The following is a 16,525-nucleotide window of genomic DNA, read 5'->3' as shown; positions in this document are numbered from 1 at the left end:
CTCGCCACAAACTCGCAGCATGGTCGACATCGTGGTCCTAGGAGGTCACTGTAACTCTCCTTCATGCTCAAGAGAAGTTCCTGCATACTCACGGCCTCAGTTTGGTCGAGGAACATTTTTCAACATGCTGAAAAATTTTCCTCGAGTAAAAATTGGTCGGCATGGTATTTTGAAGTCGTAGTGCAGTGGTAGTGGGGTCACCATGTAGTTATAGGTAGTCGAGGTAGCCGTAGGCAATCTCCTTTGCTGACCGGGCATTTTAATTGGCTCATTGGGGAAAAAAACGTAAGCACAAGTTTTCAGAACCAAGTAGAACGGACCGGTAACGTTAAATGCCCGCTAAACGTTATTAAATGTTGTCTGGCTTCTTAAAAGTGTCTCCACTCTTTCTTCCCCCGTTCTCTCACCTTCTCTCCCCTTTCCCCCCTCCCCCCCTCTTACTTTTGCCAAGGTGATACCCGCGATTTCAGACCCGCAATTTCAGACAGCGCTCCCCCCGCTTTCCCTGGCCCCTGCCTTTGCGATGTGTTTGAGTGTGTGTGTGTGTGTGTGTGTGTGTGTGTGTGTGGGCTGATGGCCGATCCGGCTCGTGGTTTGTTAGCTGACGGTCGATCCAGCTCGCGGATTTCTAGCCGTGTGCTCGAAGGTCGAAGACAGTCTCTGAAAGGTCGCGTCAGTGGGACAGGCATACTAATAAGCTCAATGTAGCATTCTTTTAAAAACTGTACTGTACTGCAAACACGATTCATTCTGAAGAAATCTAGAAAATACAAACCATGTAAGAACAAAATTGCTGGGAAATTCAATTGTATTTCATTGCTTTTCTGAACGCATTGCTTGGTGTATTGACTTAACCTGGAGTGAAGTGTATAACATTAAGCAATACATCAATTCATCTTGGCAACTTCTGGTTCCCATCACCATTCATTCTGGTTTGCCAACTACAATTTCATGGGCAAAGGATGATGTCAATCCCCAGGGAACACTCTTTCTGAAGCATGGTGTGGAATATGCCCAGACTTGGCCCAGGAGTACACATCATTGGGCACTCATAAAACAACCACATTTTACTATCATGGCAATGCATCGCTGTAAATTAAGTCTCAGACTAACATCTGATCTTCAGTTTAATCATCTCCCATTCTGAAATCTTGATCTTAATCTACGTGGCTCAGGCTTTGAGCCTGAACTCTCCATCCCTCAATCCACCATAAAATGCCACGATCCCTAGAGCCGAACTTGCTGTCAGTCCAGATCATTTGGAACCCCCCACCTGCATGGATCCATTCATCTGTAGATTGTCCTCCAATCTCATCTTCCCCTCAGATCCGCCTTTCCCCTGAAAGCGTCCAGTGCACCTTCAAGGGCATTGATAGTCACAAATTATTTGAAATTGGATAAAAGACACATCTTTAAGTAACTTCAGCTGAGTATGCTTGACAATGAGAACAGTGAACTTAAAAATAGATGCAAACAAATCTCTGAAAACTAAATAACATGTTCAGCGAGTCCCAACTGTTAGCAAGTAGAACAACCGACAATTGTAGCTGTGCATACTAATTGGTCAACATTGATGGGCAAAGATCTGTTCAGGGATTTGGAGTGTCATGTTCAGGATCTATAGTTCAAAAAACGACTTTGCCAAACTATTGGGAAAACATCCAGAAACGTTTCAGAATACTATGTAGATGCCACAGACTTTCATGTCAGGACAGATACAAAACCAATCTACTCTAAGTCTCCATCTCTTCCACTTGCGTTAAAGAACTAGGCAAAAGAAAGTTTAGGTAACTTGGTAAAAAAGTGGAGGTCTAATGAATACAAGCCAAAGGGATTTAGAAATCCCTGATGTTTAATGCAACAAAAACATCTTATTTCTTTAAAGTCTGTTTATGATATTTAAATATCGAGCCTGGGATCGACGTTCCAACCGCGGCCTGCGGATTTCACCATCGAGGAGCTCGCAGTCTCGGGTAGAGACTGATGTCAGGAAGCTCCAAAGTCGCAGGAGGTTCGACTAGCCCCGATCCGGGGTCTGATCGCCCGGCACGGGGGAGCTGAGATCCCCCCTGATGCGAGAGCTTGATCGCCTCGATGTGGAGGTCCCAACCGTCGGCTACGGGAGCCAAGATCGCCCCGACAACGGAAGGCTCAAGGCCCCAGACCGAGGGAGAACAAAGAAGGGAAGAGATTGAACTTTTTTTTTTGCCTTCCATCACAGTGAGGAATGTGTAGGAATCACTGTGGTGGATGTTTATGTTAAACTGTATTTTGTGTGTTTTTTGCTCTTTATTGGTATGACTGTATGGCAAATCAAATTTCTCGTATGTTGCAAAACATACTTGGCTAATAAAGTATGATTATGATGATTATGATGACATTTACAATTCTATCGATCTTATGTATGTGGCCCAATCCACATTCATGAGCTGTAAAATATTAAAACTGCTGCCTTGCAGCTCACAAACAAACCAAGCTAGAAAATGTGATGTTTAAATTGTTCAAATCTGCAGAACGACCACCATTTTTGGACACAGTTAGTATTAATAACTAATAGCCTGAATAAAAATTCAAATAAACAAAGCAGAAGAGAGTAAAAAAGAAAAGCATCCATTTGTAAAAAGAGCGATAAAGACTGGCAAAGAAGCTCAGCGGGATGCAAAACTGAAGACTTTGTAGTGAGGGATTTTAAATACTTTTATTTTGATCGTTACTTTAAAAGCTTACCAATTCTGGATAGCTGGCAGAACATCCATGGGAAGCTGCCTTGCTTTTCAAGTGTGCTCCAGGGACGGGGCTTGTGCCAACAAAGGACAAGGTGAGCCAATGTCTGGGCCCAAGAGTCTTTCTTGCTTTTCACTCAATTTCTCTTCCTTCTGAATAAAGAAGCTTTTTATTTGTTAAAGCAAATCAGGATTAGTTTTCATCTTAGTCCAAATAATGACTGAACTGGAACAACTAAAAGATGGTGCACTGTATTTCTACCCGAGGATATCAAGTAGAAAGCCAATTAAAATGTTTCATCTTGAGGTTACTTTCCATTCTGACATCACAACCGTTAAAAGGTATACATGCAATTAAAGACAAGAAAATCTTTGGGAAATTTAAATTACATTCTAAAATGAACTAACAATAAAATAATTCAGAAACTGAATATAATAATTTCAACACCTTGGAGTAAACACAATTAGTGTTTGTCATTTTTATTCAGCTGGAAGAGTTGTCATTAATTGGCAGAATTGAATTTAAATGTTCGTACCATTTATAAATGGAAAGCATTGTCCTCATTAAACTGCTGGTTAGAACAACAGGAAGTTACTCCAACACTTTGAGTTTTGCTCAAGATTCCAGCATCTGCAGTTCCTAGTGTCTCCATTTTACTGGTTAGCTGCAGAATCTCCTCAAACATAGCTACTTTGAGATGTGGCTACTTCAGAGTTACCAACATTTCCAGGCTTTGTCCAACCCCCACCTTTTTTCCAGCTTTCTCCCCACTACTACAATCCGTCTGAAGCAGGCCGCTGACTTGAAATATCACTTATCCATTTCTTCCATCGATGCTGCCTGACCTGCTGAAATACATCAGCACTTTGTGTTTTGTTCAGGATGCGGGTTCTGGTGTTGCATGGTGGCAGCAAATTATTGCCACAAAAATCTGTGCATACACATGCGCGCACACACAAATAAACATCACCGAAGATGATGATATGTTCATATTCAATCCTCTCTGCCACATCTCATTTCTCCCTCATCCTATATACCCTTTTGCCTGGTAGCATCCAGTTTTCATGTATTCCTCTTTCTCGCCTCCCTCTCTCTCCATTTGAAATACACAAGAAATACCATCTGACTAAGATGGTAGTAATCTGGGTAAATGGAATTAATGTAGGCAGGCAAAAAGATTAGATGGGTATGATGAGCCAAAGAAATGCTTCTGTGCTGTAAAGCCGGCCATGATTCTACCAGTCTGAAAAAGAGTCCCATCGCCTATCCATCTCCTCCAGAGGTATCGTCTAACCCGCTGAGTTACTTGTGTTCTACGTTAGATCTTAGAACATTGAGAAGGTAAATTTGGGACCTGTTACTGGTGAATTATGAGACGACATCGTAGACGGTGGCCAGACAAAAATAAATTTGTGTGATATTGCAAACCAGTTTTCTCCTGAAAGATGTAGATATCGACTGCAACAAAAGAGCATCTCGACACATGTTCTCAACATTTTTAACGAGGTGCCAAGCTTCAGAGGTTTGCTTTTTTTCACCCATTCTCAAGTTTAATTATAAATTTTTGAATGAACATTTTTCTTTTCCAAGCTTTATTCACATTTTTAGGCTGCAAATGAAAATTGCTGAACAGACATTTAAAAATGTTTGGGGCATTGTCTAACCTGCCTGGAAAACAGTGAGAGATATTTAGCGGTTCAGTTCTAGCATTGGCTTTGCAGGGCCTGCAGCCCATCTGTTCCAGCACACATAGATACAGCTAGTAGAGCTATTGCCTCTCAGCTCCACCATTCAATCCTGGCGTCTGATGGTGGTGGTTGTGCAAAGCTTACAAGTTCTCCCTGTGACCACATGAGCTCATCCGAGGGCTCCAAATCAAAATCACACCCCAGTATAGAAGTGGAAGCCTTTCAATGGCTGATGCCTTTCAACTTGCAAGATCTACAGTGGAAGCTCAGCCTGCTGGCTCTGATCTTGGGAACTGCAAGAGTTTCAAAGTAGTGATAACAATTCAGCAATCTGCCCTTTAGCAGAAGAACCGCTGGGACATCAATGAGTCCATGACATGACAGTGCTGTATTCCCACCACCACCAACTTGTAGTGGCCAGTGAGCCAAACTCTTCAGATTGAAGCCAGGCGTGAAACAATGCCCGTCAGGATCATCTCTGTCCAGATAACATGAGAAAAAGATGTAGGAGTCATCCACGACAAGCCTCATATCTGCCCTATAAGAACATAGTTGGTCTTTTCTCAATGTCACTTTCTTCAACTAACTGCCCTTACAGACCTTAATATCAGTTGATCATGAATCTGCATCCCAGCCTCTCAGAGAACAACAACATGCTGGCTCTGGCCCTGTGACAGGATTTGTAGAATTAGTGGAGTCAGTAGAAAGCTCGCATGCTGCTGAATCACAGCAGTCTGTAACAGCGTTGAAATTTCTGCCACCAGATGATAGCAGCAGTCTGAGTTGGCAGCAAACAGGCACTTAATGGCATGCACAAGGCTGATTTGTCAATAATTATATAGATTTACTTATGATTGGATGTATAAAAATAGTTCACATCCTGAAAAGCTCCGGCTCTCATGATTTGTGTGGAAAAAAACCCTGAGATGATGAGTAACAGAAGGAACGCAAAGTGAATGCATTGTGCGCAATTGAGTTTTTCTTTATCCAAATCAGTTGTGAGTGTTGAGTGTCCTTGGGAAGTCAGTGTTTGACACAAAGCCATATTTGACATTGTGTCTGATGACAAGAGACTCTCCTATTGTGAGGGAAATTTGAAGTTGTCTTTGTGGAGCATTACCAACACAGCGAGTCACTCACACAAAGGAAAAGGAAGATTTCTAAAGGGCCTGTCCCACTTGAGCGTCATTTGCACGTCACGCAATTTGAATGAAGAGTGTGGGATGCAAGCAGAAGCCTCCACCTGGCGCATCCCGGGCAATGCTGACGACAGGAACTGTACCACAGTGACTGACTGAAATAGCCAATTCTGCAACCACCAACTGACAACTGTCACTGACCGACCGGAAAGACGTGATTTAGAAGATGGCCGAACACGAGGAAGAAGAATGAAGAGGGTGCAATAGTGCTGCCATTGCAATTTAGGAAATAAAAAAAGAGAAAAGTAAGCCTAAAATCTGTGTATTTGTGTACTCACAATAGTCATATGGCTTTGTCCGTCCTGGACAGTACTGGGCATGTTAAACACTGGAATATCGAGACAACGCAATAAAAACAAGGAATACTGGATCTGGTTGAACCAACTAAAGTGAGGGTAGCAGGCACCCGGTGGATTGGTCACAAAGCAAGAATGTATGCAATGGGGTAGTCCAGCAAATCAGGAGAGGCAACAAAAAATTAATGTAGCATGAATATCGGGGAACACAGATTCAACTGATGATTAGGAATACTAACTGGGATTTTAAGCACAAAATGTAATTACAGTTAAATTGCTGGAGATGGTGTAACAATGAGGCTGTGATTAGTCATTTTTCAAATGAACTACTTAATTTTCTTTAAACATTACACGAACAGCATGATATCATGAAGGAGCTATTCACCCAGACAAAAACAATTGTAAAAACAACTGCTTTTAATTGATTTAAATGAAGCCTGTTAAGATTGTGAAGGATTGATTTAACAATGTCATTCATTCATTATAGTTTTGCTTGTACTGATATCTTACTTAAGCGGGAAAAAATTGAATTTAGTAAAAGTTATACAGAAAAGGCCATGGATGTGCACATGTGCACATGTGCACAAATAAAATGCCACATAAACATACATGTGCACACACACATACACACACACAAACATCAAAAGTTTTATCTATAAAACATAAAGTTTTATCGTTTTGTATCATATTATATCGCATCGTATCAACTATAACTGCAAATTATATTCATAAATCACATCAATAATATTATTATAAATAATATGATTTTGAATATAATCAATGAATAATTATGAACTATATATATACTACTTTTTCCCTAACTATCTCATTAAAACCCTTTATATATAAACCACTACATATATGGAACAAACTTCCAGAAAAATGCAGGTTTGCTCCAATTCTCAGTTCTTTTACATCGGGGCTGAAGACTTTTCTGTTTGACGTTGCCTTTAATTAAATTAAATAATTATTAATTTCTTACATAGCACTGTAACTTTTACTCGTGTTTTTTATACTTGTCTTATTCTATTTAGCTCGTTTTTATTCTCTATTCTTTTTAATGACTGTTTTTAATTGCCTTGATTGCTCTTTAATGCTTTGTGTAAAGCACTTTGAATTACCTTGTTGTTGAAATGTGCAATATAAATAAACTTGCTTGCTTGCTTTGTAATTTGAACAACAGTTTTAAAGTTTCTTTCTTTTAAGAAGGTGTACACTGGTTCACTGATCTCCTGGAATAGAGCCTTTATTTCCTGGTATCATCTCAGTAAATCCCTTGTGCATCCTCTGTAATCTCTACACATGCTTTTGTCACCTACAACCCAAATACCCCAATAATCATTTTGAGGCCTCCTTCGGTTGATATTAATCAACAAGACTATAAATTTAACAGAAGGTGTGAAAGCACGTTGCTTCAAAGTTGTGCTCAGGTATTATAGTACAGAAATATCCGGTGATGGACTGGGCAGTGGTCACAACCTTTTGTAGTCTTTTCTGCTCCTGGACGTTCAAGTTACTGAACCAGGCCACGATGCAACCAGTCAGTATGCTCTCTACCATGCACCTGTAGAGGTTTAGGAGAATCCTATTCGACAAGCCGAATCTCCGTAAAAATATGGAACAATGTGAAAATATGGAAGCAATGGGAACAGAAAGGGCAGGTTTTCAAGAAGCGTGTTTATATATTTTTTTGAAGTTACATGAAGAATTGCAGCAGAAATGGGAAGGTAAAGCCTTTCGTGCATTCCCTTTCACAAGATCATGTTCTGTGTCAAAATAATTTTTCTGCCCCATTTCTATATTGCATCTTGGTTATGAATCCAATCAATAGCCGGGTCTCCATGGCCCTCAGAAGAGAACTCCAAGGATTGAGCCAGAAGGTTTTGGCCCAAAACGTCACCCATTCCTTCCCTCCGGAGATGCTGCCTATTTCCTATTTTGCCATAGGGACCTATGCTTCTAGATTCCTTGCTCAGGGATAGTATCCTATCTGCATCTTCCCCATATCAATGAGATCACCTCTCTTTCCTCCAGAGGCCAGAGCACAGACCATATGAACAGACCCCACCTGTCTGATGAAGCTTTGCTGCAATGTTCTCTGCCCCAATATTGCTTGGATTTCCAGAGAGGAACTTTTCTCCTTTACACCTACTTGCCTAAGATGCTGAATAAATAATTTCATCCTTGCTTTTTGGATAGATGCACGCCGTTGACAAGTTCTTAGAATTATCACAGCACATAACAAGATAATTTGCTCTCCAGACTGTTTTTCAGAGTAGAATCTAGCTCACCCCATTCCCTAGTTTATTCAATCTATTCATATTTGAGAAATGCAGTTAGATCTGCCTACCCCACCGTTTCTGCATTTGAAAATTTAATCCCACATATTATGTAACATATATACACCCTATCGTGATTAAAGTACAATATGCTCCACTGAAATAATTGCTAGGATCATCCTCAAAACTTCAGCACATGAAAGGTGCTTTGAGATAATGAAAGTAGATGTCAGAGAAAATTCCTGGAGATTGTACTTCAACCACCAGAACACTCTGTGCTGTGTAAGTCTAAACTGTCCCTGGTAATTATCTTTGCGTTCTCTTAGAATAATACTTGAGAATTTAATGAGATCAATCAGATGCCAAAGGATGACACAAAATCAACTGTTAATCCCGTACCTTGAAGCCAAGTCTATAAAAGCTCCTTAAACTGTGCAATCAGTCAAATATTTCAAAATATATATTTGAATAAATCTCTTATATTGACCATTGGGTTTTTACAAATCGTAGAAATTAAATTAGAGTATCAGCCACGTCAGGTTACTTTACAAATCATTTGAGGCAAGGCCGCTTCCTAATAAATCATCAAAGTAGTATTGTACAATTTACATATGAAGAAGGTTGATCAGTCAGAATATTAAAATATTCAGTACAATTATTCAGGAACATATTGTGCTGTTCTTGCACTTCTAGGAAAATGATTTAAATGTAATTCACCCGAAATAGGTGTCAACTTACAGGGGTAAGAAATGAGCAGTTTGGAGAGTCTTCCCCTACTTTATGTAAGAACAGAGAACAGAATGAAATAATTGGCTGCATGGTGTCTTACTCAAATAGTTCAGCTTGGGAAATGACATCATGATTCAATACAGTTGTGTATTAAAGCTGGTATTAGTACAACAATCCAGTTTAGAGAGAAAGCTTCTGCCTGCGTCAGTAGCACATGTTTTTAGCTGACACAAATGAGCAGACATTCAACAGTACAAATAAACCAATGCAAATTATTTTTTCCTGTCGTTATGACCAGGGCAAAGGATTTGCTGCTGCAAGTGACTTGCCATGATTCAGGTCCTGCCCTCTCTATTGCTTCTGGGGCTTTTATGCAAAATTGCAGATAGCTCGTTAGCAAATCACTTACAGAAAATCAAAATATTTGTCAAAAGACATCTGGCACGCCCGTTTTCCCTACAGCTACGATATTTTGGCAACTAATGTTAGGAAACCTCTCTTACTCACCAACACTGGGATATCCTGGTGTAGATGGATCTCCTCCAGGGTTTAAAGAAAGCCAAAATGTTTCGTTGCCTATCTTCTCCCTTGGGGGTAAATCACAGGGATCGATGTAGACTAAAGCTCCTCCAAAACCAGCCTCCAATAGTAAAGAGAGCTGCAAATATCAGAAAGTACAATTTGGTTAATAAAGATTTAAAATCCTCCAGTTAGCGTAGTGGAGTTAAAAACATAATTGTTACTATTTGCTGGCATCCTGCAGATTCCTAAATTGACATTCAATACATTATAATCTTGGACATTCGAGTCACCTCCAACCACATATTCTGTGGCCATTGTTATGGATTTTGTTTTAATCTTACTATGGAAATACGCAAACCAATTTGCAAAAATATTCACTATATTCACCGTTTATTTACTTTTTTAGTGTCACTTTGGCAGACAGTATGTGATTAGTAAAGAAGATGGGGTCATAAAGCTCAAATACTAACTGCCCATTTAATACATTCAAAATTGCTTGCCACATCGAGACAGTTCTAATGAAACATACTTCACTTGGAGTTAGCTGCCTATGAAAATAATTACACGTAAGATTGCAGTGCATACTGAGCCTATGTCTGAGCTCTTAGCTATGACAGCTGCGCACACTTTCAGTATTATTCCTGGCATATGGAGCACTTAAAACATTTGTTAAATTTTATATATCTGTTTTAATCATGACAATGATAATAATATGAAATCTAGTTAACACTTGTTATGTCATATGATGCTGGTCTGAGGAAACAAATGAGCTCCTACTTGATTGTTTTGAGTTGGTCGACGTCATTTTCAAGAACTCAACAGCCAAGCTAAATGAATACACTGCTGGCATCAGAGACTTTGTCAGTAAGTGTGTGGAGGACTGCAAGCCAAATAAGTCAATGTAAGTGTTCACCAACAAGAATCCATGGATGAACTATGAGATCCACTCCTGACTAAAGACCAAGTCTGAAACGCTCAAATAAAGTGATCTTGACCTGCACTATATAGCTAGGTACAACCTTCACAAAGCCAAAAGGATGGCAAGAAAAAGTTCCAGGCCAAGCCAGAATCAACCAGGCTAACCACATCGACACTCGTGGATTGTGGCAAGACTTGCATGCTGCACAGGCTAAAAAGCAATGTCGCTGGCCACAACGCATCCCTCACCAATTCTCTTGTTGCATTTCATCCTCATTTTGAAGAGAAGTTCAGTGAAATGAGATCACCTGCCCCAATAGCCTCGGATGCACCTGTATCCGCATCATCAGATCGGCTTTCCTGAGAGTGAATGTGCGGGAAGCAACTCCCTGGCCATGTTCTCAGAAACCACACAGACCTGCAGAGTAAGGCTGAACTACAAAACACCTTCCATAATATTTCTCAATACCAGTGCCCCGCCAGGCTGTGTTCTCAGCCCCTTAATATACTCACTATACACTCACAAGTGTGTGGCCAAATTTAATTCTAACTCCATTTACAAGTTTGCAGAAGTCACCACTGCCGTAAGCTAGACAACAAACAATGATAATATGACGTATAGGAAGATGATCAAGAGTTTTGTTGGATGGTGTCAGGTAAACAAAGGAGCTGGTCATTGAGGTACATGCCCCAGTCTGTATCAATGGTGCTGAATTGGAGATGGTCGAGAGCTGCAAGTTCCTTGGTGAAAATATCACCAACAATTTATCCCAGTCCAACCACATTGATGCCTTAACCAAGAAAGAACACCAAAACCTCTCTTTCCTCCGAAAAATAAAGAAATCCAGTGTGTGTTCAATGACTCTTACCAATTTCCCTAGATGTACCGTAGAGAGCCATCCTGTTTGCTTACAACCAAACTTGGCTTGGCAACTGCCCGAACACCACAAGAAATTATAGAGTTGTGGACGCATCCCGGAAAATCACGTAAAACAAGCCTCCTCAACTCCATGTAAACGTCATACTGACTCAGAAAAACAGCTAACAAGGACCATTCACACCCCAGTCATTCTCTCTTCTTCCCTTTCCCATCAGGTTGAAGATACCAACTTGAAAGCATACATCATTAGATTCAAGAACAGATATTACCAGACTCTTGAAAGGATCTCTCATGTGCAAGGGAACAATTTTTGATCTTCCAACCTACCTTGTTGTAGCCCCTGCACTTTCTCCGTAGCTGTAACACTATCTACTGCACTTTGTTTGTTTTCTCATTTGCACCACCTGACTTACTTACAAATGGTATGAATTGCATTCAAAACAAGATTTATCACTATATCACGATCCACGTGACAATAAGAAGCCAGTACCAAAACCAAGCTGGATTTGAATTCTATCATTCCAGAATAATATATGTAACTAAAATGACTGGAACACAACATTTAACAAGTTGCAAAAGAAAAGGTTAACAACAATAATATTTATTTGTGAGTTAAACAATATTTTAATTTAAAAACTTTGAAAAGGTTTCACTGAATTCTGGAATATGGTCTTACTTTATCACTATTGATACAAAACAGAATAATTACATTTCGTTCATGACATTTTGAAAATGCAACAATGATCAAAATTTGAGGTAAGGCTGAAAGGCTTATTGTGATCAATACCAAGATTAAATTGAAAGTAACTTTAATTGTATTCTTGTAATAGATTTTCTGTACACAAGAAAATCCATAAAAATGGATTAAGTAACTAAAAACACTTATTTTTCATGAAATCCATTTACTGTACATGCTTGGATTAGAAGTGAATACATCCAAAATCAATTAATGAGATTTTACCATTTTAATCCTGTGATATAATAGCTCTCAAACAAACATGACTTGGTGAAGAGAAAGACAAGAAAGTCTCCAGTTCTTAAGTCAAGTAGGTCAGAGAATGTGTATCTGCTTTGGTACGATGAGAAGGGAAACACTTTTCATGCAATTATCACAAGTTTGAAAATATAATTTCATAGTCAAAGTGTGCAGATAACTAAAAGCAAAATGAAAATTTGCTCCACAAGACTTTTTGATGTAATGGTTGCCCACAAAGCCCTCAATTATCCCAAACTTCTATCTGTGCGATTCAACTATTCTGATGAATCTGAACTTCACCTCGTAATATTTCCCTTTCGGTAGTATCGAACTTACAGAGGCAGCATCCTGTTTCATCACTGGCACCCTTGAAGAAACCTGATGCACTTTCCTGGATTGCAGGCCATTGCATATGCAAGGTAGAATGCATGTCAAGATGACTATTTTCCAACAACCATGTTATAAGCCCATGCATTTTTCTACTACAGCAAATATTGCTGCCAACTGTAAAGCAATGGTGTTTTCCCTTTAACATTCGGACACAAAGTTTGAATGGACCTTCGGGAGTAGAGACTTGCTCCGGGGCTTCTTCCAGTGACAGCCTCTACAGGGCATCTTTGAGCAGAGTAATGGAACAGCACAAAATATTTGGTGGAAATAGTGAGAAAAGGCACCCGTTTCATGTCATTGTACGATTTATATTTAATAGCCTCTCGGCAGATGCACTCAACCCAGAATCTTGAGGAATAGCAACTTCCACACTTTTATATTTAGATTTTCATGGCAAACATTAGAAGTTATGAACCAATTTATTGCATAATAACTGTGATTATCAATACAAATTCCATGCCATTATTTCAGATGCGCTGTTAAACCAAATGGTAATCTCTCTATATAGATGGATATATAATATCCCTCCATGGACAGTCGGCAGATTCTCCCTGTATCCCTCAGCATTGTTAATAATTATTGTAATCTCAGTACCGTAATGAAAAGCTAAGAAAGAGTTGTCTCCAAAATCCCCCTATCGAAAGAGAATTATCATTCTTATTATGATGTTGCTGTGCTCGCCTATATACCAGCTACAATGTTTCATAAATAATGAATTAGGTGCAAGACGTTAAGATTACTCTATGAGTATGAATAACACTTTAAACATGAAAGTGCCTTACTATGTGGCATGCCAAGTTTCATTACTCTAAGGTACTATAAAAATAAAAATAAATGTGAATCTGCCAATTATAATTCCTGTAAAGGCGTGGTTTAATGTTTTCACTTTTTGGAGTGACTTTGTACTCATCTGACATTGCCATGTGGATTTTAAGTCTCACTAAAATCTGCATTGGTTTGCAATGGATCTGAGACCATATCAGTGCCATTCCTTGCAAAAGGTAGACACAAAATCGTGGAGTAACTCAGCGGGACAGGCAGCATCTCTGGAGAGAAGGAATGGGTGACGTTTCGGGTCAAAACCCTTCTTCAGACTGATGTCAGGGGAGTGGGCGTTACAGAGATAGAATGTAGTCGGAGACAGTAAGACTGGCGGGAGAACTGGGAAGGGGAGGTGATGGAGAGAGAGGGCAAGGGCTACTTGAAGTTAGAGAAGTCAATGTTCATACTGCTGGGGAGCAAGCTACCCAAGCGAAATATGAGGTGGTGTTCCTCCAATTTGCGCTGGGCCTCACTCTGACAATGAAGGAGGCCCAGGACAGAAAGGTCAGATTGGGAATGGGAAGGGGAGTTATAGTACTGAACAACTGGGAGATCAGGTAGGTTAAGGCTGACAGAGCGGAGGTGTTCAGCGAAACGATCGCCGTGCCTGCACTTGGTCTGGCCGATATACAGGAGTTGACACCTGGAACAGCGAATATAGTAGATGAGGTTGGAGGAGGCGCAAGTGAACCCGAAAAGACTGTCAGAGTCCTTGGATGGAGTCGAGGGGGGAGGTAAAAGGAGAGGTGTTGCATCTCCTGCGGTTGCAGGGGAAAGTACCTGGGGAGGGGGTGGTTTGGGTGGGAAGGGCCGAGTTGACCAAGGAGTTTTGGAGGGAACGGTCTCTGCGGAAAGCAGAAAGGGGTGGAGATGGGAAGATGTGGCCAGTAGTGGCATCCCTTTGGAGGTGGCGAAAATGTTGGAGGATTATATGCTTATGCGACGGCTGATGGGGTGGAAGGTGAGGACAAGGGGGACTGTCCTCGTTACGAATGGGGGGAGAGGTAGCAAGAGTGGAGCTGCAGGATATCGAGGAGACCCTAGTGAGAGTCTCATCTATAATGGAAGAGGGGAATCCTAAAGAATGAGGACATCACTATTTGCAAACATTAGCTGCCAAAGTCTCATCTAATGCAATGCGGAGAGCAAGTAGTTGTGGGAACAAAGAGAAATGCAGCGGTAAATTTTACATTTTAATGCACTTCTGTTCTTTTTCTAAATGTTTATTCAGTATACCTGTTTAGAATGAGTATGAAATTATGGTGGCAAAATGCCTGAACATTTGTTTTTTTTTAAATTAAATTAAATACAATTAAACACAAGCATCAGAAACGATGCTGTAGAAAATAATTTGATTGCAGAGACGTGAGAGATGACTCAGCAACACACGCTGAAGGACAGGCAACAATTTAAATATAATTAGGAAAAGACAATTTCTTCTTTTTAAATTTTTTTTAAATTTTTACTAGAAGCAGTGTACAAAAATATAAACCGCGGCATATGACATAATACATTTATTGTACAGCATCAATTTTAATTTTTAGCTAAGATGAAAAAGAAAAAGAAAGAGAAAGCAAGAAAGAGAGAAAGTGAAAGAGAAAGTGAATGTGTAAGAATAGAACCCCTAGACTACCAAATAGCTGTAGTTGAACAGTGAGTAAGTAAAATAAATGAGAAGAACATAAAGAAATAAAAAGACAAAAACAGAAAGAAAAACAAAAAGTGATGATATACCTGCTTCATATCTCTCCCCACCCATCACCCAACCCGTAAATCGGTTTAATTCCAAAGTTGTGTTGCACCATACTATCCTTGTAATTAATCAATGAATGGAGTCCATGTCTTCGAAAATTGCTCTGGTTTTTCTGCTAAGACAAGACTCATATTTTCAAGATGCAGCGTCTCAGACACATCTGTAATCCACATTTCATGGGCAGATGTATTTTTCCAAAAAATGTTGCCGTTATCAGGCCATAATTAAGGAAACGTCTTTGAAATATTGATATCTCAGGGCAGGCTTCTGATGTTCCGAAAATAATCAGTTCCGTATGGGGGTCCAGTTTTGTTTTTAATGTCTTTGAGAAAATGTCAAAAATTCCTTTCCAAAGGTTATGTAGAATTCCTTTCCAAAAGTTATGTAGCACCAATTTCCAGCACCACAGCTTTACATCACAAGGATATTCAAGGAGCAAAACTTTTTTTCACATTAAAAAAACACGTCACGTACTTACTGCTGAATGCTTCTTCCTAGAGCCTGCAAGTTGCAAACGTTTTCCAATTTTCACTATTCCCCTACCACACAGCAACTACATTCTGATTGACCCGGAATTTTTATTCACTTAATAATTATAACTTTTCTTTTTCAATGATCACTGCTCTATCTCATCAGTCGAGAAATACATTGTGGATTACATGGTATAACACTGTAATCCTCAAAAAGCAATTTTTCATCAAATTGATCAGCAGCAACGTTGCTGGTTTACTACTGCACAGACAATTCCCATTGCAGTTTTGTCATGTTTTATATTAATTTCCTCCCTTTTCTATTCACTGTGCAAGATGTTCATGAATGCCTGTTAAACTGTGCATATAGGCATTGGGGAAAGCTCTGGAAAATTGTGCAAATGGCTGTTTATATTGTTTAATGTAGTGTTTCCAGCAACTTCACATAAATTAAACCACACTCAAATCCAAAAGATGTGTTACAGAAACACAGAAAAATGACCACAGGGAATGAGGCCATTTGGCCCATCACATCCATGCCTGTCATGAAAGTGCCGCCTCACCCACTTTCATTAATCTATTCAAAAAACAACAAAGACTGAAACTTCTGGAACCTCATTGGAACCAGCCTTTCTGAAGCAAAGACATCCATCAATGACTAGATCCGATTTGCCACCGTTGTGAGATCCCATTGGCTTATACTTTCTTGATCAGCCGACATGGGGAACCCTATCAAAGATTTTCTAAAATCTACAGACTAAAATAAACTACCCTAACCCTGCCTCCTTGTCACCTCCTCAAAATGTTCACCATGCCCATCAGCACTGCCCTTCACTTAACAAAAAATCCATGTACTTTTGTATACTATCTCAGTGCAAA

At 39.8% G+C, this 16,525-nt stretch overlaps 1 protein-coding gene across 4 annotated transcripts in view; it reads right to left on the bottom strand.

The window, feature by feature from the left end:
* naaladl2 (N-acetylated alpha-linked acidic dipeptidase like 2) overlaps nucleotides 1-16,525 on the bottom strand; it is a 663,050-nt gene that overhangs the window by 271,169 nt on the left and 375,356 nt on the right. For all 4 annotated transcript variants that reach the window (XM_033031269.1, XM_033031267.1, XM_033031271.1 and 1 more), the window contains one exon: nucleotides 9,423-9,573. In XM_033031269.1, coding sequence (XP_032887160.1) covers nucleotides 9,423-9,573 — 151 coding nt within the window. The remainder of the gene's footprint in view (nucleotides 1-9,422; nucleotides 9,574-16,525) is intronic.

Source organism: Amblyraja radiata, chromosome 13, assembly GCF_010909765.2.
Source record: "Amblyraja radiata isolate CabotCenter1 chromosome 13, sAmbRad1.1.pri, whole genome shotgun sequence".
Lineage (NCBI taxonomy): Eukaryota > Metazoa > Chordata > Chondrichthyes > Rajiformes > Rajidae > Amblyraja > Amblyraja radiata.
This window is presented reverse-complemented; position numbering and strand designations above follow the sequence as displayed.